This window comes from Eutrema salsugineum, unplaced genomic scaffold (genome assembly GCF_000478725.1).
Source record: "Eutrema salsugineum unplaced genomic scaffold, Eutsalg1_0 scaffold_2, whole genome shotgun sequence".
Lineage (NCBI taxonomy): Eukaryota > Viridiplantae > Streptophyta > Magnoliopsida > Brassicales > Brassicaceae > Eutrema > Eutrema salsugineum.
In genome coordinates, this window is record NW_006256829.1 from 11,533,327 (window position 1) to 11,558,968 (window position 25,642).

A 25,642-nucleotide genomic window follows, 5' to 3' on the forward strand; every position below is an offset into this window, starting at 1 on the left:
CACCCAAATGAGGATTCTTGCATAGAATTGTCAAGGGGCGGGAGCTGAGCTTACTACTCGTCGACTGGAGGAACTATGTAATAGATATTCTCCAAGTTTTATGTTTTTATCAGAGACTAAGAATAATCACTTTTTTCTGCAAAATATGCAAGTTAATCTAAGATTTGATAGCCTCCTTACTGTTGACCCATTATGGAATAGTGGAGGTCTTGCTCTCTTTTATTCTAAGGATTTTCCGGTTAAGATTTTACATCAGGATGATCATTTGTTTGATGTTGAGACAATTATTGACGGTAATCGAGTTTGTATGTCTTTTGTTTATGGTGACCCCGTTGTGAAAAACCGAGAATACGTATGGGAACGTTTATCCCGAATAGGCATTTCCCGAAATGAGCCTTGGTTCATCATCGGCGACTTTAATGAGATTACTTGTAATCATGAAAAAAGTGGTGGCAAAAAACGTTCAGAAGCCACCTTTCTTCCGTTTAGGGCAATGATTCAGAATTGCGGAATGATTGAATTTCCCTTTCAAGGAAACCCTCTCTCTTGGGTTGGAAGGAGAAGAAATGGTGTCATTAGATGCAGATTGGATATAGCCTTAGGCAATGAAGATTGGCACAACATTTTTTCCCATACAAATGTGGAGTACTTGAAGATGTGGGGTTCAGATCATAGACCAATGATCGCATATATTGATAATTCTCCACCAATCCATTATAAGAGATTCATGTTCGACAAACGATGGATTGGTAAACCCGGTCTAGAAGACTCCGTGAAACAAGGGTGGGGAGAACCTTTGGCACAAGTACATGGCTCCTTTGTATGTCGCATTAGAAAATGTAGACAAGCTATTTTGGTGTGGAAGAAAGGATTAATCACGAACTCCCAGAAGCTCATTGAGCACCTACAAAACGAGCTAGACAATGCGGCAGAGGATGATAATGTCTCCTTGGAGGACCTTTTGGCTATTAAGAAGCGTTTATGTGAAGCATACCGCGAGGAAGAGTTATACTGGCAACAAAAAAGTAGAGCGCTTTGGCTAAGAGATGGTGACAAAAATACAAAATTTTTTCATGCCACTACTAAGCAGAGGAGAGCTAGGAATAGGATTCTTGGACTTCTAAACCCAGAAGGGGTATGGGTGGATAATGAGAAGGGCGTCGAGTCAATCGCTATTGACTATTTCGATTCGCTATTCACCTCCTCGGCACTGAGAGACCCAGCGGCGGTATTAAAAGACATCCCCGTAAAGATCGACGCAGCAATGAACGAGAGGTTGACACGGGAGGTATCGGAGGAAGAGGTAAAACGGGCTCTATTCTCCTTGAATCCAGGGAAAGCCCCTGGCCCTGATGGGTTTACAGCCCTCTTCTTCCAGAAGTTCTGGGAAATGATCAAGGCTGACCTTGTGCAGTTGATAAAAGACTTCCAAGACTCGGGATCGTTCGCTGAACACCTTAACGAGACAAATATTTGTCTTATCCCTAAAGGTGACCGGCCCCGAGAGATATCTGGTTTTAGGCCAATAAGTCTATGTAATGTTGGCTATAAGATTATTTCGAAGGTCTTGAGCTTGCGTCTGAAGAAACTACTTCCGGAACTGATTTCCGAGACCCAATCAGCCTTTGTAGCAGGAAGATTAATTACAGATAACATCCTTATTGCACAAGAGAACTTTCATGCACTTAGGTCGAATCTCGCATGTAGGAAGAGGTTTATGGCTATTAAGACCGATATGAGTAAGGCATACGACCGCGTTGAATGGTCTTTCCTCAAATCGTTGATGGAGAAGATGGGGTTTGATGATCGGTGGATTGGATGGATCATGTACTGTATCACCTCTGTGAAATACAGAGTTTTAATCAACGGTAGGCCAAGGGGGAGCATTACTCCATCACGTGGGATTAGGCAAGGGGACCCGATCTCACCTTACCTCTTCATCCTCTGCACGGAAGCCTTGATTTCTCAGCTCCGGACAGCCGAAGCGGAGGAAAAAATCCATGGTATAAGGATTGCTCGTGTAAGCCCTCCTACTTCGCACCTCCTATTTGCGGATGACAGCCTTTTTTTCTGTAAGGCAGATATTGCTCAGAGCAGAGAAATTATCGAGATTATCCGCCTTTACGGCGAGGCTTCGGGGCAGCAAATCAACCTTGCGAAATCGTCCATCATGTTTGGACACGATGTTCCCACCCTTATGAGACAAGCTATAAAAGAAACCCTTGGTATTTCTCAGGAAGGGGGAATGGGCACATACTTAGGTCTCCCGGAAAATATCCAAGGCTCTAAAGCTCAAGTCTTCGCTTTCGTTCGAGATAGACTACAAAACCGGGTTAACTCCTGGTCTTCTAAACTACTTTCGAAGGGTGGCAAAGAGATTATGATTAAATCCCAGGCTCAAGCGATCCCGACATATGTAATGTCGTGCTTCCTCCTCCCAAAGGCCTTATGCTCTAAGTTAAAGAGCGCAATTGCCAATTTCTGGTGGAGTTCTAAGAGTGAGAGTAGAGGAGTCCATTGGACGGCATGGGATTCCCTATGCGACCAAATGAAGGATGGCGGCCTCGGATTCAGGACTATCGAAGATTTCAACATTGCGCTGCTTGCTAAACAGCTTTGGAGACTCTTGAGATTCCCAGATTCCCTCTTATGTCGCGTTTTAAAGGGGAGATATTTTAGATATTGTAATCCTCTTGAAGTAAGCGCATCGAATCGACCGTCGTACGGATGGCGTAGCATAATGGCGGCAAAACCTCTTCTTACATCGGGCATTCGGAAGATCATAGGATCCGGTTTTGACACTTGCGTGTGGTCCGAACCTTGGATTCCTGACATCCCTGCAAGACCCCCGAAGGGACTCCATGAGGATCGGGATCCGCTCCTCTACGTCAACACCTTAATTGATTTTGAAACAAAACGGTGGAAGCTTGATCGCCTTCAAGAGCTTTTCCCCCCCGAGGAGATTACCCTCATCTTAGGATTGCGTCCGAGCCAAGTTTTCTCGAGAGATGGTTATAGTTGGATTTTTACAAAATCCGGTAACTATACCGTCAAGTCTGGATATTGGAATGCGAGAGCCTTATCTCGTTTGTCATGTGACCTCCCTGTTCAGGGTCCAAATACTTTGGTTCTAAAGGCACAGGCATGGAAACTGAAAACTACACGCAAGATCAAACACTTTGTGTGGCAGTGTGTGAATGGCAGTGTTCCCACTTGCCAACGCTTATTCTCTCGACATATAGGAAGTGATAAAGGATGTCCGAGATGTGGGGCGGAGGAGGAGACGATTAACCATGTGCTCTTCGAGTGCTCACCGGCGAAACAAGTTTGGGCTCTCTCGGTGATCCCATCCGCTCCAAATCTTTTTCCCACATCCTCCATTTTTGGTAACTTTGATTATCTATTTTGGAGAGCACTAGCGTCAGGCTTAGACGAGGTACATCTCAGGATTTTTCCTTGGATCTTATGGTTCTTGTGGAAAGCAAGAAACAAAAAGGTTTTTGAGAATGTGGACGAGCAACCGCCAGACATTTTAAATCATGCAAAGGCAGAGGAAGAAGCTTGGAGATTGGCCAATGAGGAGGAAAGCGGGACGTCCAGTCCAGGTCCGACTCCAACGCCAACAAACACATCCACTTCCGAGATGTCAGGCTGCTTTATCGACGGTTCATGGTTGGACTCCGCGGGCATTAGTGGACTCGGTTGGATTGTCGTTGCCAACCGAAATATCAGTCTTGTGGGTCTACGCGGAATAGATCGAAGCTTATCTCCCCTGCACGCGAAACTGGATTCTCTTTTATGGGCCATGAAATGCGTTTTCTCTTCACATGTTACTAGTGAAGTCTTTTATACAGATTGCCTGGACTTAATTTCCATGACAGCGAACCCCTCGGATTGGCCTACATTTGCAGCTGAGCTTGAAGACTTTAGGTCCTTATCTTCATGTTTTAGTTCATTTCGTTTAGCTCATATCCCCCGGTCTTGTAATGTCCGTGCTGACCTGTTAGCAAAAGCCGTTAGGGCACGAGGAGTAAGGTTTTCCCATGTAAGCGTTGCGGCTCCAGCCTGGCTATCCCTCGAGGAGAGTCGTTTGCCGCAAACGTAATAAAATGGTGTATTTGTTGTCAAAAAAAAAAAAAGAAAAAAAAAAGGGATATCGTGTTTTTTTTTGGAAAACTCATTTGCTCGTTCTTTTTTTTTTAATCTTTTTATCATGTAATTTTATTTATATGTAATGCATAATTTATTTCAAATTATAATAAATAAAATGTGTAAAATTGATTTTTGGAAAAAAAAAGTTAATAAAAAATTTGTTAAAATAATTCAAAGAACTCCCTTGAAGGGATTCAAGGTTGGACACCAATTTTTTCATAGAGTTCATCTAAAAAAATTTTCTAAAAAAACTAATAAAAAAATCTGATGAACCCCTCAATGGAGTTCAGGGTTGGAGATGATCTTAGATTGTAAAATTTTAGACTGATGACTGACCGAGCGCTAGATAATGCGGTGGTACACTATTTAGCCGAATGATTAATGTTCCATTTGATGTTGTATGTCAAGACCCAAAAAAAGCTGATGATAAAAAATAAAAAAAAATAATATAATAACAGCAAATTATGAAGATAAAAATCAGAAGTTATAATTTATAAAATTACTCCTCCACTGAATACAATAAACGAGACAATTAATTAATAATATAAATAAGTATACAATGATGATATAGTAGTTGGTATATATTAATTATCTGGAGGTCCAGTATTAATTGACGACGACTGTTTTGCTTGTGGCTACTATCATGTGTTTAATATCGACGTCCCTTTTTTGGTCGTTGTCTACCTACGTTTTTGATTTAGCGTATACTAAGAAGAAAAGAGTAACGAGTATTGTTTTTGGTGGACTGATTTTTCAAAATAATGATTTAAAAAACACAACGTGATATGGATGAAAAAGAGAACTAACAAAGAATAGATATATTTACACGGTAAGAAATCCACGGTTTCTTTCTTTCAGATTTGGGTCAATTTTTGAGATCATAGCGTGAGTTCATGTATAGGATGTGAGGCACTTAAAAATAAATTAGAAAGACTAAACTTCCCATTGTTTACTAAACTAACTCATAGAGACTCAGCGAAGCCAAGTTTGATTCTCAACTCAATGTATACTCTTGTTGAGGGGCAGAGCAACTCAAGGAACTGAGGGCAAATGTCCCCATTGTTTAAATTTAGAATGTAATGACCAATGGGTTGTGGATAGGTGTAATCCAATTCGAACAACTTGTAAGAACAGATAAAAGGTCCTTATTTCGATAGTTACGTTTATATTAAAGATAATGTATTGTATTTACTTTTTGAAAAGTACCATAACGGAATATTTATATGATAAATCACATACGTTTTCATGATCCATATTATTGGTCGAAGCCAATGATACGATCAACTTCTGATAGGCACAAGCTGTTAAAAAAAAAATCAACTTCTTATAGAATATATTTATGTGATTTTGATATTTGATTAGTTAATTGGCAATCAAATGCAAAAGGGATAAAAATTCTTTCGCTTTTTATGATATATAGTCTAGAGAAAACAGCCAATACCTACTTCAACTATTTTGAATGGTGCAAATACCAACGTGAGAAATTTACTTCCCCGAATTTATGTCCAAGCTTTTAAATTTGGGATAATTCATATCTCAACTATCTGATTTCTGGGGAAATCTTACAATGTCCCGTTTCCCGTTAGTCAACGGTTATTTTTCGTTAACGGAGAAGAATCCCGTGCCACGTCGCATATACAGTTGTCATCGGAACTTAAAAACAACATCGTTTTGGCTTTTTTTTTATTTGTTCGCCTTAGTCGTTTTGGCTAAATTTTTTTTTTTCGCCTTAGCCAAAACGACGTCGTTTTGATTAATGAGAAAAAAAAAAATAACCAAAACGACGTCGTTTTGGCTAAGGCGACCAAAAAAAAAGCCAGGCTAAGCTTGAGGAATTAAAATGTCGACTTCTTCTTCTTCTTCTTCGTTCCGCTTCTTTCCAGATACATCTACTTTTTCAGCGTTCACCTTTCAAATAAATTCCACCGAAATAAAATAAGTGACAAGTCACAAGCGTATCCGCTTTACTCAAATAAGTGACGTCGTTTTGGCTAAGGCGAACAAATAAAAAAAGCCAAAACGACGTCATTTTAAGTTCCGATGACAACTGTACAATCGACGTGGCACGGGATTCTTCTCCGTTAACGAAATAGAACCATTGACTAACGGGAAACGGGTCAATGTATGTATTCCTCAGAAATCAGATAGTTGAGGTATGAATTGTCCAGAATTTAAAAGTTTGGGTATGAATTTGGGCAAGTAAATTTCCCAGGTTGGTATTTGCACCATTCAGAATAGTTGAGGTATGTATTGGCCTGTTTTCCTTATATAGTATATAAGAACACTTTTCAATTTTTGTTTTATCTACTTTTACTCCAACAAGCTGTCGCCGATTGTCTTATATATGCCCTTCATGTTTTTCTTGCTCTTTTGTGACACATTCTCAGCCGTTACTTAAACTTTATCATGTTATTAGGAAATTAGGGTAATCAAGCTGATTATGTTTTTCTTATTACAACAAAAAACGTGAATTTTTTTACTTAACATTTTAATTCCCATTGTCAAGGTCATCTCAAATTATTTGTGAATCATGCTCAGTTATATGTATTTATATTACGATTTATATATTTATATGTATTTAACATGCTAACTATTTTTCAAATAATAGGGACCTTTATTTATAACATATCCAAAAAAAAGTTTAGATTCTTTTTTTTTGGGGGTAATTAAGGCCATGTTCATCCGCTTCAGTTGCACTTGCACATCCTAAAATACGGTCATTGATGTTTCTAAAACGGACGCATGTTCTTTAGTTTCGTTATACTTTAATTGCTAGTTTGCTACGATAGTACAACTGTTACAAACCATAAATTGAACCCAAAATCAATCAAAAAATGAAATATTTGTCCGCAAAGATCTAGATCATCGGGTGCAGAGCCGTGTTTATGGTCTATCAAAAAAGGCATTTGCTTCAAGCCCCCTCCAAAAATATATAAATTTAAGGCTCCTAATTTTTAAAAATTAGTCATAGTATAGTAATTAAAATCAATTTCTAATTAGAGCCAACGTACTGATTAGTTTTCAATTACAGTCCACTCTAATATTCTTTTTTTTTATTTAAATAATTGTGAAAGTCTTATCCACGTTTTTCAAGTTATTCTTTTACCATGATTTTATCTTTTTAAACACTTTTTCAATTTTTTTTAACACTTTACTCTATTTTTTCACTTTAATTTTCATCCTTCTTTCTGTCTAAATTTGTTTGTACTTGAATTTTTTTTGTTTAAACGAACTGCTGCGTTTTACATGAAATTTTTTTGGATCAACGTTTAACATAAATTGAATAACTTAAAAAGTAACCATGTTCGTGTTTCTTTCCAATATTTTGACATTTAGACTTTTTTATCCAAAAATTATATTAAACTTTAGATTTTTTATATGTTAATTTTTATTCTAATATTTTATAATTAATTTATATAAAAAACTCAACTTTATAATTTTGCCTCAAGCCCCTAAAAGTCTTCGCCACTGATCGGGTGCGATTTTAATGAAGGCGTTAACATTGACCAAATGTTGATTCATTTTGGAAAATCTACGAAAAAATTGGGATTAAAATTTTAATGAAGAAGTTTGTGTTTTTTTTGTTTCATAAGTGGATCCTGTGATTTTTTTTGGGTTATTTTTTTTTAAAAAAGCTCAGATTCGATCATACGGTAACATTCCAATCATATTTTAGAACCCATAGGATGAGAGGATTATCGGCAACGTGGAAACTTCTCATTCGTCGCAGGGTAATTCTCTCTCTTCTCTTGACAAATTTTCTCGAACATTTTGTTTCTCTTCTTCATTTTTTTTTCCTAACGTAACTTTTTTTCTTCTTCAATTTTTAGCTGCCTCTGTTTCTCTTCTTTAATTTAAACCCAAATACTGAGCACAGAATCTCTCCATTCTTCACCGCCTCTGTCTCTACACATCTCTTCCTCCACCGCTTCTTCCCAGTATAGAGGCCACACGCCGCCTTGTTCGACGTCGACTCCAAGATCGTACGTAGTTACACCACCACCGATTCTCATCTTTGGTCTTCGAGATTGAATCGATTATTTTCTGCATCCCTACGATCTTACGGCTCACCTTCCTCCAAGCTACTTTGATAGTCGGATCTAAACCAGGGATAAAGTCGAGTTTCAGAAACAGAGACATCACAATATCATGATTGGAGAGACAAAATTAAATGAGTTCTTCACTATTGTAAAATCTAAAAAATATTAATAAATTAATACTAAAACTCTTCTTTGAGTATTATGGTTGGAGATGTCCTTAGTAATATTCCGACAAAACGACCACATTATAACTGAATATTGGTTGATTTAAATTATATTGTGTACCTCAGTCAAAAAGATGTTAAAAAGAAACAAACAAAAAAAAGCTAACTAAGGCCTAGTACTCCCAAAATAAGTTAGTACCTTTGTCTTGTTTGTCATGTCATTTGAAGTAAAAAAAAAACGTTTTCTTCTTTTTAAATTAAAACCTTAAATAGTCGTACGTCATAGAACAAGTTGGCCAAGTTTTAACTTGTAATCTATCGTATTGTGTTGTGTTTGCTACTTGCAAGATATTTCATTATATAGAGGTAAGTGACATAATCCCTATTTGTTTGGTGCATGCATTATTCTAAATACTATTTTTATGACACGTTCTTTTTGTCTGCCGTTTATGCATTTACTGTAATATCCGATACTATTTAAAAAGTATTCAAGGAAAACATTCTTGAGAAGAGGAGGGAACAATGGATTCAAGGGAAACATTTTTGGCCAACATTTTGCATTCACGTCCGTAAATGCCTTGCAGCATGTGGATCCAAGTATCCAACGTTATCAAACTCAGTGCCGGCCCATCGCATAGGCGAAATAGGCGATGAATTAAGGTCCAAAAATTTTTCGGCATAATTTTCTATTGGATTTTTTTTTTTTTACTCTTAAAAAATATACCATATTTTTTGAAAATAGATTAGGGCCTTTCATGGACTTAGGCTGGCGCTGATCAAATTTACTGGTTACAGAGGATTTATAGATTTCGATTATGCAACCTTGAACGCCAAAAAGCGATGACCAACACTATGTGATATTGACTGGGAAGCCAGAAATCGAGGTATGCTCTGAACCTCGGCTAGCCCTGGCCTCAATAGAGTTGTGGCACACAAAGTTACGACTATGAACGTGGAAAAAAAAGAGTTTCGATCCTACCTTCCATTGCATATATATTGTTTCCTTATTTTATTCTTTTGATATTAGAGCTAGGGAGATAGAGTAAAAATGCTTGATTGGATGATTTTGGAATTTTCGGTATCAAAAGAAACTAACCATTTATAAAGCTGAACGAATTTGGTAACTTTATTAGGAGAGTTACACTAAAACCGTCGTCCGTTTGACATTCTTTGAATTAATTAAAAACATGGAACTAATTGTTACGTTTTAATTACAAACTGACTCACTCAAAGAGTAAAGTTATGTGTATATAAGTTTTTACCGATTAATTCAAACAAATATCGATGACTATTTGCTTTGTAATAAAAAAACCTGTAACATTTTGTATCTTATAATAGAAAAATTTACAATTTTTTTACAGAATACTTTTATATTTCGAATCGATTAAGTCTATATTTTTGAATGTAAACCACAAGGGGAAAAAATAAATCTAAGCATGTCCTATCTAAAGCTTTTTTTTTTTGCAGTTCTATTTGTCTTCTCTTAGACTGAATTAACTTAAAAAAACATGTTCCTTAATTCTGTTACATAAAATTAGTGGTACGAGCTAGTGTCTCCATTGGCGTTAGTACTGTATGAGGACACTAGAATTTAGTGAGGAAGAAACTTGAATTATGTTGCTTCTGGTCACAAATAAAATAAGCCAGCTTATAAGTTAAAACCACTTAACAAATAAAACAAGGCTTTAACAATGTCACTAGCTAATCTTTTATTTGTTTCTCATCAAAATTCAGAAGCCAAAGTAATTTATGTCAAGAACAAAAAGCCTCGTGATAACTTTAATCTTGTTCCAACGTGGCAAAGCATTAACAATATGATTGGACTTAACTTAAAATGGGCTTCAATGATCCATTAACCAACTCATCAAAATATCAAAAGCTTGAGATCCCACATCGGTTACATTAGTGTGAGGCACTGAATCAAATGGACTATGAATAAGAGGCAGAGCTCGGCGTATCATTTCACGCAGCCGTGCAGCGAGAACAAAGCGAACTATTCTTTCGCCTTTTACTAAAGAATACCGTGTTCTCTCTGCTCTTTAGCGGCATACGCCTATTTTTGGAAAGGGTTTTTGTAAACAGAAACCCTCCATCAATCTCTGAGTTAACTATTTTAAATTTGGAAGTTAAATGAAATTTACATTTAATTGGATTATGTTCTACGTTAACGATAGAGTACTAAGCAGGATCATCTATGGTATTCTGTACTCACAGTCACAGTCACACTCGTGGGTCTTCAAAAATTAGTTCATGTGTTAATGCTTTTAGCCAATGTGGTAGTGTGTGTGTGTAATAAATATGAGATAAGAGTTAGTAATATGGTCGAATGAAAGCGTGTGTGTTACCACATTAGAATTACTAAAGTTTGGTAACCGAATTGACTCTAAACTTTGCCGAATTGATTCTCTTTCCATGGCTTCTTCACATTGATTAAAGAGTAAAAGACAGAGAGACAATCGATATAACTTGGGGAGTGTTCCTGACGTGGCATTGGGATCAAAGAGGAAAAGATACAACGTCTGATTTCAAAGCCCCTTCCTACTAATTCCAAAAGGAAATAGAGCATTTAGCTTGTTGGGCTTAGGCATAAATGAGCTTTAGTTGAATGCATTTTCTTAACTCCTTACTTTAATCCCACATCCGAAGCATAAGTCAGATTGGTAGGTCCTCATTTGAATATAAAATGAAGAGCCTTACAACTCCTGAAACTTATCTTTGCGCTTGGGGTAATGACGCTGAGGTACTAACCGAGGTGCGTATATTACTGGTTGAAAACTATTTCCAAACCTCCTTCTAGTCCTAAGCTTGTCTTGGGCCTTCGGGGATTTCTGGAAGGGTTCCCTTTGGGGTAAAACCCTACAATTTTCTTAGTTCAATATTTTTTAAAACATATGTCCATATTTCTAGCCAAGCACAGGAGACAGAATTAGCTACGGCCGCTCATGGTAGCGGGTCAAGCAACCTACAAGTAAGATGATTCGAAGGGAAAAACCGTAAGAGTTACAAATGAATTTAACTACAAATGTCGTGTGGAGTGTTTCACTTTATCTCTTGGATTTCTCTATCTATTTCTAAATCAACTCTAGCGTGTGTCTTTTCATCCTTCGCCAAGACAAAAAAAAAACATAGGAATAGAGACACATGTTATGTATACAAGAACATAACACATGCAAGACGACAACTACGATTAGTACCCACTTAGGCCCTAGCAACAAAGATTTTGCTTTCTTTGTTCTTCCTACGGAATTTATGTTTCATTCGGTATTTCTATATACACGATGCGCATTTATCCCAACATCGCTCTCCTCAAAGATAAACTCTTTGGATTTAAGCCGGAGCTAAGTGTGTGGACTATTTCACCTCGACCAGTTAAGTGAATGAAATGAAATGATCATATCAGGTTCATAATTTATAATAAGGTACCAAGGATCATCTAGGTTCACATTATATGATATGTTTCTCCCACGCCATTGGATGAAGAGTGTGCGAAGAACTCAATAGATGTCGACTGAAAAGATGTTTAATAGATAAAATTCATAGAAAATGCAAGAAATTTTAGAACAAAGTTTCGACTATGATCGTGGAAAAAAGAATTTCGATCCTACCTTCCATTATATATATATATATATATATTGTTTCCTTATTTTATTCTTTTGTTATTAGAGCTAGGGAGATAACGTGAAATGCTTGATTGGATGATTTTGGTATCAAAAGAAACTAACCATCTATAAAGCTGAACGAATTCTGTAAATTCATTAGGAGAGTTATACTTTAAGCGTCCGTTTGACATTCTTTGAATTAATTAAAAACATGGAGTTGTTACGTTTTAATTACAAACCGACTCACTCAAGGAATCAAGGTACGTGTATATAAGTTTTTACTCATTAATTCAAATAAATATCGATGACTATTTGCTTTGTAATAAAAAAAGCTGTAACATTTTGTATCTTATAAAAGAAAATTTCACAAACTTAGAGCATATTTTTATATTTCAAATCGATTAAATCCATATTTTTGAATGTAAATCACAAGGGAAAAAATAAATCTAAGCATGTCCTATAAAAAACTTAATCCGTTTTGTTTTTGCAGATCTATTTTTGTCTTCTCTTAGACTGAATTAACTTAAAAAATGTTCCTTAATTCTGTTACATAAAATTATTATACGAGTGCATGTCTCCATTGACGTAAATATTGTAGGAAAACACTATAATTTAATTAGTGAGGAAGAAACTTGAATTATGTTGTTTCTGTTCACAAATAAAACTTACAACCACTTAGCAAATAAAATAAAAGGCTTTAACAATGTCACTAGCTAATCTTTTATTTTCTCATCAAATTTTACCAGCAATAGTAATTTATGTCAAGAAGAAAAAGCCTCGTAATGACTTTAATCTTATTCCAACGTGGCAAAGCATTAACAATTTGATTGGACTTAACTTAATGGGCTTAAATGATCCATTAACCAACTCATCATTCATCAAAATATCAAAAGCTTGAGATCCCACATCGGCTATATTAGTGCGAGGAACTGAATCAAATGGACTATGAATAAGATGCAGCGCTCAGTGAATCAAAATCACGGAGCCGTGCAGTGAGAACAAAGCGAACTATTCTTTCGCCTTTTACTAAAGAATACCGTGTTCTCTCTGCTCTTTAGCGGCATACGCCTATTTTTGGAAAGGGTTTTTACAAACAGAAACCCTCCATCAACTCTGAGTTTAATATTTCTAAGCTGGAAGTTAAATGAAATTTACATTTAATATAATATGATATGTTCTACGTTAACGATAGAGCACTAATTAAGCAGGATCATCTAAGGTATTCTGTACTCAGTCACACTCGTGGGTCTTAAAAAAGTAGTTCATATGTGTTAATGCTTATAGCCAATGTGGTAGTGTGTGTGTGTGTAATAAATGAGATAAGAGTTAGAAGTATGGTCAAATAAAAGCGTGTGTTACCATATTAGAATTACTAAAGTTTGGTTACGGAATTGATACTCTAACTTTGCCGAATTGATTCTCTTTCCATGGCTTCTTCACATTGATCAGAGAGTGAAAGACATAGACACAATCGATAAAACTCGGGGAGTGTTCCTGACGTGGCTTTGCGATCAAAGAAGAAAAGATACGACATCTGATTTCAAACTCCTTCCTACTAATTCCAAAAGGAAACAGAGCATATACGAAACGTGAATCTATTAGTTGGGCTTGAGCATTCCAAAAGGAAACAGATCATACACGAAACTAAAATCTATTGTAGTTGGGCTTGAGCATAAATGAGCTTTAGTTGAATGCATTTTGTTAAGTTGTTTTTTTAATCCCACATCGGAAGTAGTAGTCAGGTTGGTAGGTCTCATGTAGATATAAAAAGAAGAGCCTTCCGATAGGGGAAACTCATCTTTGCGCTTGGGGCAATGACGCAGCTAATGAGGTACTAACCGAGGCGCGTCTATTGCTGGTTGAAAACTATTTCCAAACCCCCTCCTAGGCCTGAGCTTGTCTTGGGCCTTCGAGAATTTCTGGAAGGGTTCCCTTCGGGGTAAAACCTTACAATTCTCTTAGTTAAAAGTTTTATGTCATTTTGTTTCTGTCTGAAATTATTTCAAATTTGTAAAACATGCCTGATAGGTAGAAGATTTAACCAAGTGCTCTTAAAACCAAATCTGAAGGTGGAATTGGGTGGTTATCTTTTCGGTAAGACTCAGATCAATACAAATACATCTAATGGAAAGTAATTAAAATACCCAACATCAGAAACATATGTCCATATTTCTAGTCAATAAGAGTTACACATGAATTTAACTACAAATGTCGTGTGGAGTTTTTCAGTTTATCACATGGATTTCTCTATCTTGTTCTATATTAACTCTTGTGTCTTTTCATCCTTAGCCAAGACAAAAAACCATAGGAATAGAGACACATGTTCATAACACATGCAAGACGACAACTACGATTAGTGCCCACTTAGCAACAAAGATTTTGATTTCTTTGTTCTTCCTCCGGAATTTATGTTTTTTTTAAGGAACCTAACGTTAGTTTATGTCAATTTGTGTAATCTCTGTTGCATTCATCGTTAACTTTACAAGGCTTTATATACAAAGCAACTCCCTTAACAATAGGAGATAATCTCAAATCTAAGATAACATCAAATCTAAGATACAATCTTATCCGAACATATACTTAGGAATATTCCAATACTCCCCCTCAAGGTGGTGCATGAAGGTCTCGAATGCCCATCTTGCCAAGTAAATGACGTAGTTTCTGACGACCCAATGCTTTCGTAAGTAGATCGGCCGGCTGATCAGACGTTCCAATTGGTTGAGTTGAAATGATGCCGGCTGTAACACCATCGCGTACGAAATGACAATCTGCTTCAACATGCTTTGTTCGTTCATGAAATACAGGATTGTTGGCAATCTTGATCGCTGCCTGGTTGTCACAGTACAAGGGGATCGGTTGATTTTGAACAATTCCAAGACTGTCTAGAATCGACTTCGTCCACTGCAGTTCCTGATACGGCAAAGCCATCGACCGATACTCTGCCTCTGCTGTAGAACAAGCCATTACTTCTTGTTTCTTCGTCTTCCAAGTGACTACAGAGTCGCCAAGCATAACAATGTAACCTGAAAGTGATCGTCGCGTGAGTGGACACGCTGCCCAGTCCGAATCGCAATAAGCTGATATTTGAAGATCATTCTTCGAGCTTAACAGAATGCCCTGTCCCGGTGTTCCTTTTAAATATCGCACCATACGCAGCGCTGCTTCCCAATGCTTTTGTCGAGGGCGATGCATGAACTGTGCTAAAATATGAACCCCATAGCTCAAATCTGGACGAGTGACAGCCAAGTAAACGAGACGTCCGACCAAGCGTCTGTACCGATTAGGTTCAGTAAAGAAAGCACCTTCGTCGCGGCCAAGATCATGATTCTGCTCTATAGGATTTACCGCAGGCTTAGCTCCAAGAAGACCACACTCTCGGACTATATCGAGAGCATATTTGCGTTGAGACAGATAAATACCATCTTTTCCACGAGAAACTTCAATTCCCAAGAAATACTTTAAAACACCCAAGTCCTTCATATGGAAATACCTGTTAAGATAGCTCTTAAAGTTTGAAATCAGAGCAGAATCATTACCACCGATAACTAAGTCATCAACGTAAACCAGAACATAGACCACCGAAGCACCCTTGGTTAATGTAAACAAAGAATAATCTGAGTAGTTTTGTTTGAAACCGAAACCGATCAAGGCCTGCGACAACTTAGCGAACCAGCACCTTGGGGCTTGCTTAAGCCCGTAAAGAGACTTGCGCAACCTGCACACCTGATTGGGCTTTGAAGACTGAAAACCTGGTGTTAATTTCATGTACACTTCCTCCTCTAAATCACCATGGAGGAATGCGTTGTGGACGTCCATCTGATGTAGTTCCCAGTCTTTCGCAGCTGAGACCTCTAGGAGAATTCGAACCGTATTCATTTTGACGACAGGAGCAAATGTTTCCTTATAGTCATGTCCTTCTTTCTGCGTGTTACCAAGGATCACCAATCTCGCTTTATACCTTTCCACTGTGCCATCAGCTTTAAATTTTGTGTGATACACCCATTTGCAACCTAATGCGCGTTTGTTTGGAGGGAGATCCGTGACATCCCAGGTATGTTGTCGTTCCAAAGCACCAACTTCAGAACCCATTGCATTGCGCCAAATTTCCAGCAGAACAGCCTCCTTATACGAAATCGGATCATCGGAAGCCATGACAGCGGCGCAGAACATCTTCTCAGCGAGTGACAAACGATGACAAGAGATGAAATCAGTCAGGGGATAAAGGGACTTACTTGAAGACTTTGAAGAATCAGGTTTCGTGAGGTGTGAGGGGTCTATTGTGCGAGCAGTGTAGACGTGAAAAGGTTTGAGCAGAACAGACCGAGTCTTTTTGCGTTTACCTCTGCCAAGTTCCTCTGTCTCAACAGGTGGCTGAACAACTTGATCCTCAACCATGGGATTAGTAACTCCCCCTGACTCTGAAGAAGAGGTGCTGATAACAGGTGCTGCTGGAATCGAAGCACTAGGAGCGTCTGATGGCGCTAATATTGGAGCATCCGCAGTTAAATCCGGTTCGTCAAAGATCGCAGGATGCGGAGAAACAGATGGAGAAGACCGCTCCGAAGATGGTGGTGTAGTTTCGTAGGGAAACACCGTTTCGTGAAACACGACATCGCGAGATGTAAAGGACTTCTCTGTTTCGAGATCAAACACCAACCAACCTTTTTGGTTAGTGGGATAGCCCAAGAAGACACATCGGATTCCTTTGGCTCCAAACTTGTCATTGTCGCGGGCCACACGCTTGGCATAGCACAAGGTACCGAATGTGCGAATATTATCGAGAGAAGGTACTGTTCCAAAGAGTGCCTCATAAGGTGTCTTGTAGTCCAATAGTTTAGTCGGCGTTCTATTGATCAAGTAAGTGGCTGTCAAAACCGCTTCTCCCCAGAATCGTATCGGAAGATCAGCTTGAAACAATAGCGACCTGGCAACATTTAGAATGTGCCTATGCTTTCTTTCAACTCGCCCGTTTTGTTGAGGCGTAGCAACACATGACGTCTCGTGGACAATTCCATTATCTGCAAAGAAAGACTTTAAGCAAACGAATTCTGAGCCGTTGTCGCTGCGCACTGTTTGAATGTGTGTTTTGAATTGTCGAGCAACAATTTGAAGAAGGATTTTAAAGCACCGGGTGCTTCCTTTTTTTCGAGCAAGAGAATCGTCCAAACAGCACGTGAGAAGTCGTCGACAATGGTCAAGAAATAGCGAGCACCACATGAGGATGGTTCTCGATATGGTCCCCAAAGATCACAGTGAATCATAGAAAAAATTGCACCAGCTTTATTAGAACTCTCTGAAAATTTAATACGAGATTGTTTGGCTCGAACACAGACGTCGCAAGCCTTTTCAAAACCATTGGAACTACTAGAAAAACTGCATAAATCCGATAAAACTGAAAGAACTTTTGCTGACGGATGGCCTAGCCGACGATGCCACAGCTCTCGATCACCCAACTGTCCAGCAGAGTTTGTTCGAACTGCAACCGCACCGGTGTAATGATAGACCCCGTCACGCGCCTCACCCGCACCAATCAAAGTCTTCGAAGTTTGGTCCTGTATCAAACAAAACTTCTTTGTGAATAATACAAAACTGGCAACATCATCAAGAAGTTGAGCCACAGAGATCAATGTAATGGATAAATGTGGCGCATAATAAACTCGACGTAAGATGAGTCTTCCACCAAGGCTCAAGGTGCCATATCGGGATGCCCAGGTGATGTGCCCATTTGGCAAGGTAATCGGACAGGGATCAATTGTAACCACATCGGTTAGCAAAGTGATGTCGCCTGTCATATGGTGGGAGGCGCCAGAATCTAGGATAATGTCAAAGCGACTGCTTTTGCCAAAAAAATAAAGCTTTTCTGTCTTACCCGAAAGCTTTTCCGAGGGGGAACTCTGTTTTTGAGAGTTCATGAACTGAGCTAGTGACGACCATTGCTCCGGAGTGAAACTGGGAATACCGGGAGTGTCTGTTGTGTCTCCGACCTGAGCATTGTTGGATCGAAAACCGGAGCCACGGCCTCCACGTCCTCTGTTTGGATTAGCTTGACCACGTCCTCCTCTGCCTCTGCCTGAATCACCGCTTTGGGCTTTGGATTTGTCGGACCACCACTCCGGAAATCCGATGAGCTGGAAGCAGCTACTTGCCTCATGCCCTGATTTGCCACAATGTGAGCAAGCCGTTGATGGACGAACGAAGCGATTAGCTGCCGCCTGTGGCTGTCGAGATGACGAAGGTGGTGATGATGTGGCTGAGAAACCCACCGCAGGTACATGTTCCTCCGTCATCCGCATTGCTGCAATGTGTCGCTCTTCCTGTATGATCTGAGAATAGATGAGTTCCAGATTCATGTCAGTGCCTCTGCTCAAAATATTTGAGTGTGCTGTTCCAAAGCGGGAGTTGTCGAGTCCCATGAGAAACTGATGTGCTCGGACCTTTTCCTTGCTCTTCTCGGATGCCACCATGGAAGAGCAGTCGGAGCTTTTGCAGCAGCTGGAGAACCCTTTGTCAAAATCAGCAAGATCATCCCATAAGACTTTAAGTTTTCCGTAGTATTCCTCCACGGAATCACCTCCTTGCTTACACGCCGTAATATCCGCGTGAAGTTGATGAATGCGAGTATCATCGCTCACCGAGAATCGTCTTCTAAGACCTGACCACATGGTCGTTGCGCTTTCCACCAAAGAAATCGAGGGTCGGAGTTTCAGTTCGACACTGCTATAGATCCATCCAATGATCATAGCGTTGACCATGTCCCAATTTTCTGCCTCGTCAGAATCGTCGGACAGCCTCTTCAGGGTTCCGTCAATAAACCCTAACTTTCTCTTGGCGCGAAGAGAGTTAATCATCAGCTTCACCCATCGTTCATAGTTGGCTCCGTTTAACAATATCGGAGTGTGCACTTGCCCCGTATGGTCTGAGGGATGAAGGTAATATGGAGAGACGAGCTTGTCGCCTGTAGGAGCAAGAGAGGTAGCTGTTGAAGTGTCTGTGTCGGTCATGATGTGTGTGTTTGAAAAAAAAGAAAATAAGAGACGAACAGAGCGTCGTAAGAGAAATGAACTTGGATCAGTTTAGTTGCTCTGATACCATGTTAAGTTTCCTGGGTTTCCAACTTAAAACCAATTGGCGATAAGTGGAGAGGCTCAAGTCCCTTATATATTAGTGTTAGTCCCTTTAATTTTCCGATGTGGGATTCTAACACGCCCCCTCGAGATGATGGCTCTTATCAGCCTATCTCGAACCGAATCCCACTTTAGGACCGATAATAAACCCTTTTTGGACCACCCTTATTGGGTCAACAAACGAGGCTCTGATACCATGTCAATTTGTGTAATCTCTGTTGCATTCATCGTTAACTTTACAAGGCTTTATATACAAAGCAACTCCCTTAACAATAGGAGATAATCTCAAATCTAGGATAACATCAAATCTAAGATACAATCTTATCCGAACATATACTTAGGAATATTCCAATAGTTTACAACATGTTCACAAAAATTAGAGAAGTTTGAGACTTGAATAGATGAGATCATGGATCTTTCTATTACACGATGCACATTTATCCCAACATCGCTCTCCTTGAAGATAAACTGGTTGCATTTAAGCCGTAGCTAAGTGTGTGGACTTTATTCACCTCGACCAACTAAGTGAATGAAATGAAATGATCGTATCAGGTTCATAATTTATAATAAGGTATACGTTACCAATGATCATCTCAGATTCACATTATATGATATGTTTCTCCCACGCCATTGGATCATCTAGGAATAGGTAATTAAGAAAGTTTGCTTTGTAATACGTTTTGTCTTGAACAAAGTATCCCAGATGGGATGAAGAGCGTGCGATTGAAACAATGTTTAATAGATACAATTTATAGACAATGCAAGAAAATTTAGAACAATTGAAACAAAGAAATAACGACACGGGTGAATCTCTTTCATATAAGTTACTAGCTTAGGGTATATTCTTTAATAATCACATTGCTCATAGCTATTGAAGCACACACATGAAAAGCCCAACGTATGTCCACAAGGCCATGCACTTGTGTGTGAGAACAACCATCTTTTCAATTATTGACAAAATATGAGGCCAACGTTTTTGCACCCACAAGCAAAAATGCCTAACAATATATATGTCACAATCGATTTGAAGATTTCGATCAAAATAGAACTATATACATAAATGTTAATTATGTAGTTAAGGTTAATATTTGTGAGCCCCCTGAGAATAGGTTAGTATATCAAGCGGTTGGAGACACTAAGAGAAGACGAATCAGTCTAGTTTTTTTTTTTTTGATTTCGAAATCCAAGAAAAAGAAGAATTAAGTTGGAACAATGATAAAGAGCTCTCTCCTACTAACAGGTTATCTTTTAACACTTTCTGGTTGTGCGTAGTAGTTAGTTATAACTTATAAACAAGCTTGAAACTTTGTCGCACTCATTGCTACGACTATAACTCTATTTTTGTCATTCAAATCATAATTTTTGTTCTTCACAAGTCATACATATTAGTGCATGGAGAGAAGCACTTGGATCCGACTTTCCGTCTTAGCTATGTTATTAGGATATATTATCAAAGGGTAAGCATCCGGCTTTCATATAAAAATGATCAAATCACATTCTTTGGCACTAGTCTTAGCTCATAAATTTTCCAGTATTAGGACATTCGAGTTATATAGATGGACCGTCCGGTTTACAGAAACCGTCTTCTTCTCTTATCTTTGCGACTACAACATAGCAAAGAAAATATGGGCTTTAAATATAAGTAAATGGGTCTTCGCCCATTATATCCCTAGAAACAATCCATTACAATATCCTTTTATGCGCAGCATCCCACATCGCTAGTATATAGACAATATTCGTTGTAAATATAACTTAAAGAGAGCAACATGGGTCACGACCTTACTTGAACAGGATCTAGTCTATAGGCTCGTACCTCTGTATCCTTGATTTCTAAGGAGACAGGTCCTAAACCCTGGTGGATGAACAATGACCGTGCGATTAGAGCGTGATTAACGGCCACGATCATCTTCTGGATGTTTCCGGTGCTGTAGAGGATCGTTTCTCGGTTCGGTCTTACCCTAGCTGGGGTGGTCTCACGGCGGTCTGACAGGTTTCCCTTTTTTTTCCCCTAAATTCTTCTTCTTTCAGTCTGCAATGCTTCTGCGAAACTCATGGATACTTACGTAAATGGGCGCTTTATTCATTGAACGAAAATAAGCAAACACAGAGCCATATGCGGTGAGCTAACTATATCCAAGCAACTAGGAGATCTTGATTTAATTTCCCACAACTTTTTTTTTTTTTTTTTGGTTCTTTTTTTAAACTTCCTTTTCATTTCATTAAATGCCCTTTTTTGGGGGCATCATTACAAGCAGAGATACATAGAATAAATTCAGAAATAAACAAGACTGATAAAACTGAAATTGTAAAGATCTAAGATAACGCGATAGGAGGAGAGATATAACAGTAGAGGACCATTAAAACAAAATGAGGAGATAATGATTTAGAATATTACGGCGCTGGAGAATTGCCAAAATGAATGAACCCAAACCAGACAGAAAGATAGGTGGAGCAGAGGGTATTATTCGGCTGAGCCGCAAGAAGATCAGATCTGGTGTTTGATCTGTCTAGTCCCGCCAGTCTGGACCGCAAAATCGAATGGACATCCCGGATGATTTGAGCCGGAGTCTTGGTAACGGCTGTATGCAACCGGGCATTCCTTTCTTTCCAAACAAAATAAATGGAGGCTTGAAGCAACATCTTACAAACAACCTTAAGCTTTAAGAGGGGAGAAGCGTTTGTAACCCAACCAACGATATCATCAAGACATCTTGGGGGATGAAGCGATGGATGATAGAAGAAGGAAGACCAAACCTGGTTGGAAAAGGGGCATCCGAAAAACAAATGAGCCCGCGATTCAGGGGCTGATTGACAAAGAAGACAAACAGGCGGTACATTAAGCCCCCAACCTCTCAACCGATCTCTAGTGGGAAGACGATCTCTCATAACCACCCAGTGAATAAAGGAATGCTTTGGAATACTGTTGGAGAACCAAACAGACTTCACCCAGGGGACCACAGTACCCGATGGCTGAAGAGAAGTCCAAGTTCTCGACGCTGAAAAAAAACCCGGTGTGCTCGTAGCTGAATTCCGCCAACTGAACCAGTCCTCCATCCCAGAAACCAACACCGGCGGATGAGGAAGAACCTCCTTAAGCATCATAGTAATAGGGTGTCTTCCACGGGGCAACCTCCATTCACCCTCTCTAATCGCCTGAGAAACCGTGGCCAACCGAGAAATACCCGTAACCCGCGGTCCGTTAGCACCTGAAATGTCTATTAGCGGACCTAAATCGGACCAATTATCATGCCAGAATAGCGCATTCCCACCCGAGCCAACCTCGCAACATAGAAAAAGCCTTGCTAATGGCCGCAGCTTAAGAATACTACGCCATATCCAGCTGCTCGAAGAATCCGGGTGCAAGTCCCAAAACAATCTTCCTCTTATCAAATTCCTTTGCACCCAAGACACCCAAAGAGAGCCACTTTTCGTGAAAAGAAGTCAGATGAGCTTAACATAACTTTGTTCAAGCTTCAGTTTACGCAGACCTAAACCATACCTGCCTCCTTGGGAGTACATACAGAACCCCACGATACCTTGGCTCCACGAGCAGAATTAGGGGCTCCCGACCATAAGAACGAATTACACAATCTCTCAATCTCCAATAAACATTTTCGAGGTAAAGGGAAGACCGAAGCCCAAAAGTTAACAATGCCAGAAATCACCGATTTAATCAGTTGAAGCCTACCAGCAAACGAAAGATGCCAGACAATCCAGGATGAAATACAGCTACGAATTTTGTCTAACAGCGGCTGATAATCATGAGAGGACATTTTTCCAGGCAGAAGGGGAAGCCCTAAGTATCTGACTGGAAGAGCCCCAGCCATAACACCCACCCTCGCAGCCATTGCTATTGTTAACCCTGTATCACTGCCATCAAGAAACAAGTATGATTTCCGAAGGTTGATGGCTAATCCAGATACCTCGTAGAAGTGCCTTAAAACATCCATAATACCAACGAGCGACCTCTCCGAGCCATCGAAGAACATAAGAACGTCATCCGCAAAAGAGATGAGTAATCAATGGGTCGATACAAGAGGGATGGGGAGAGAACCTATTCTCCAACGCCGCTTTATCAAGTAACTTAGATAGCACATCCATGGAAATGTCGAAAAGAGAAGAAGATATTGGGTCGCCCTGCCGCAGACCCTTTTTCCCCGGAAAGAAACCCACCAGCTCGCCGTTGAAGTTGATGGAGTAATAAGGAGTGGAAATACAAACCCTTATCCAGTTAACAAAGACCTGCGGAAGCTCAAAAGCTTTCAGAATATTTAGCAAAAACCTCCAATCCAAGTTATCATATGCCTTTGTGAGATCGACTTGAAGACACCCGCGAGAGGTGGAACCGGGTTTGTCAAATCCCGTCACAAGCTCCGACGCTAGTAAAACATTCTCACAGAGAAGTCTCTTTTTGATAAATCCGACTTGATTACCCTGAACCACGTCCTTTAAAAACAACTTCAGCTTGGCAGAAATGAGCCTTGAGATGACCTTATACACGGTCGAGCAACACGAAACCGGCCTGAAATCCGCCAACTTCTCCGCCCCCACTCTCTTCGGAATAAGCGCAATCGAAGTACAGTTAACCTGGCGCATCATTCGGAATAAGCGCAATCGAAGTTGTTCCCACAACTTTTTTTTTAATATCTTCTTCTTCCATGGTTAATGGTTTAGAGAGCGATGTAATCAAAGATTCCAAGTTGCACAAAAGTTCATTTAGCTTCGCTACAAATCCGGTTCACATCATGCTTCTGCTGCCCCATTCGGTTGGCCCGCCAAAAAGCTAAATTTAAACATTTCTTTATTATGAAAGGAAAAAAATCTATATCCTAGTTTTCTCATCCGGACTCCATTCAAATTGAATCAAGCCCCATCACATGTACTCAAATAACCCTCCCGACGAAAAAAAAAAGAAAAAAAAAACTCTATCGAATAAAATGAGCTGAATCTAATTCCTCACATATATCTACCTAGTGGGTTTTAGTGGTTAAGTCCATACTAATCTTTGGAACATATGAAAGAACAGAGTATTGTTATCAACTTCACTCCTTTGTTCTCTATTATTTTATTTTATTTGGTCAGATAACCTTCAATTAGATCTGAAAATACTCAGATTTTTTTTTTCAATAGTACTTTATTTCCTTTTGCACCATCCCGAAAGGAAATAATACTTTATTTCATTTTAAATCAAGGTATTGAGTTACATAGTTGCTCATCACTAGTTACAGACCAATACCTTGTGATGAACGCAAAAGGAAAGGATTATCAACTAAAAGCAAGAACAGACCATTAAAAAGATATATATAGAGCAGAGATTATCAACTAGAGAGTGGTCGTAAGGAGAGATGAACCAACTTAGTTGCGAGAGAATCGAGTAATAAGATTGTAATATTTGTGATTAAAGCAGCTCAATCATTCATGCTATTAACAATTTAGCATGTCGATTGAAACATATTGGCAAACTCCGGACCAAATTTATTTTGGTTTTTCTTATGTATATTATGTTTGTTTCGATAACTAAATAATTTGACAATTAAACGTGTGAAAATGGGCTGGTTTAATGCGGGTAAGACTTTCTTTTGTTCATAATTCTATTAATATATTTTATTAATCTTCTACGTGTTCTAAAGTTTCAACTCGTCCAGATGTTTAGGTTGCACTTAAAGTCTCCTAATCAACCACAGAGCCAATACCATTAGTCTTATATATAGTCATTCTGGCATTAACTTACTTTAAAAATACAAAAAATTGAATCTATGTGGGAAAAATCAACAAAAAGTGACTTTTAAATACCCAACGAAACGAAAAGCATTGTCTCTTTTTCCCACTTCATTGTCTGGTTAATTAAACCGTAATACACCAAAAGTTAGGTCGAAAGTAAGAACACCATGATGATGAACAATTTTCAGAAAGTATTTCAAAAGAAGTGAAGAAGATTATTAATTGCACACTACCAAAGTCCATGGGGTCGTTTCTTAGAAGATTAGTTTATTCATGGACCAAAAAGTATTTGCTATAACAACTAAGTCTTCATATACATATTATAATCGATAAATCAATGAATAGAAACTAATATTATGAATGAACCAAAAAGCATCTACTATAACAAGTAAGTCTTCATCTCTCATATAGTATAATAAAGGGAATTTTGGTGTGGTAGCATAACGACAAGGGTAAATTACGTGCGCGAAAACTAATTTTTCCATAGGGTGGAAAGTATCTAATACCCCCTCACCTTCAGTGTACTATAATACATTTGATGTATGATAACGTTTATGTCTTAACATTTTTCAATTTATCTGACAATTTTCTCTTTCATCCCACTTTACCTTTAATTCAAATTTCTCTATCCACGCCTTTATAGGGGAATTTGGGTCGATGAAATTCATTTTGAATTTCAAATCAGTCACAACCCAGTATTACTGTTTTCTCCCTTTCTCCTTCAATATCTGAGCTCTCTCTCTCTTATCAGACGAACGGCGACTGAGGCTAGGTAGCGACGTCGTCTTTTTTTGGGATATCAACCATGGTCGGCGAGTCTTCTACGTCACCCAGTTCTAAAT

General features: G+C 38.9%; 1 protein-coding gene, 5 non-coding genes and 1 pseudogene across 6 annotated transcripts; 6 read left to right on the forward strand and 1 right to left on the reverse strand.

The window, feature by feature from the left end:
- Positions 1–7: 7 nt before the first annotated feature.
- Positions 8–4,105, forward strand: LOC112086494 (annotated as a pseudogene).
- Positions 4,106–10,324: 6,219 nt separating this feature from the next.
- Positions 10,325–10,440, forward strand: LOC112086966. Its single transcript, XR_002899815.1, has one exon. It is a non-coding gene; the product is annotated as a U5 spliceosomal RNA (small nuclear RNA).
- Positions 10,441–11,067: 627 nt separating this feature from the next.
- LOC112086911 lies at positions 11,068–11,212 on the forward strand. Its single transcript, XR_002899765.1, has one exon. It is a non-coding gene; the product is annotated as a U4 spliceosomal RNA (small nuclear RNA).
- Positions 11,213–12,938: 1,726 nt separating this feature from the next.
- LOC112086955 lies at positions 12,939–13,054 on the forward strand. Its single transcript, XR_002899806.1, has one exon. It is a non-coding gene; the product is annotated as a U5 spliceosomal RNA (small nuclear RNA).
- A 697-nt stretch (positions 13,055–13,751) lies between these two features.
- LOC112086889 lies at positions 13,752–13,902 on the forward strand. Its single transcript, XR_002899743.1, has one exon. It is a non-coding gene; the product is annotated as a U4 spliceosomal RNA (small nuclear RNA).
- A 6,950-nt stretch (positions 13,903–20,852) lies between these two features.
- Positions 20,853–21,072, forward strand: LOC112087001. The gene has a single exon (XR_002899850.1). It is a non-coding gene; the product is annotated as a small nucleolar RNA U3 (small nucleolar RNA).
- A 262-nt stretch (positions 21,073–21,334) lies between these two features.
- LOC112086740 lies at positions 21,335–22,504 on the reverse strand. The gene has a single exon (XM_024156331.1). It carries the CDS (start codon positions 22,179–22,181, stop codon positions 21,471–21,473), a length of 711 nt encoding a protein of 236 aa, XP_024012099.1. The 5' UTR covers positions 22,182–22,504; the 3' UTR covers positions 21,335–21,470.
- Positions 22,505–25,642: the final 3,138 nt, after the last annotated feature.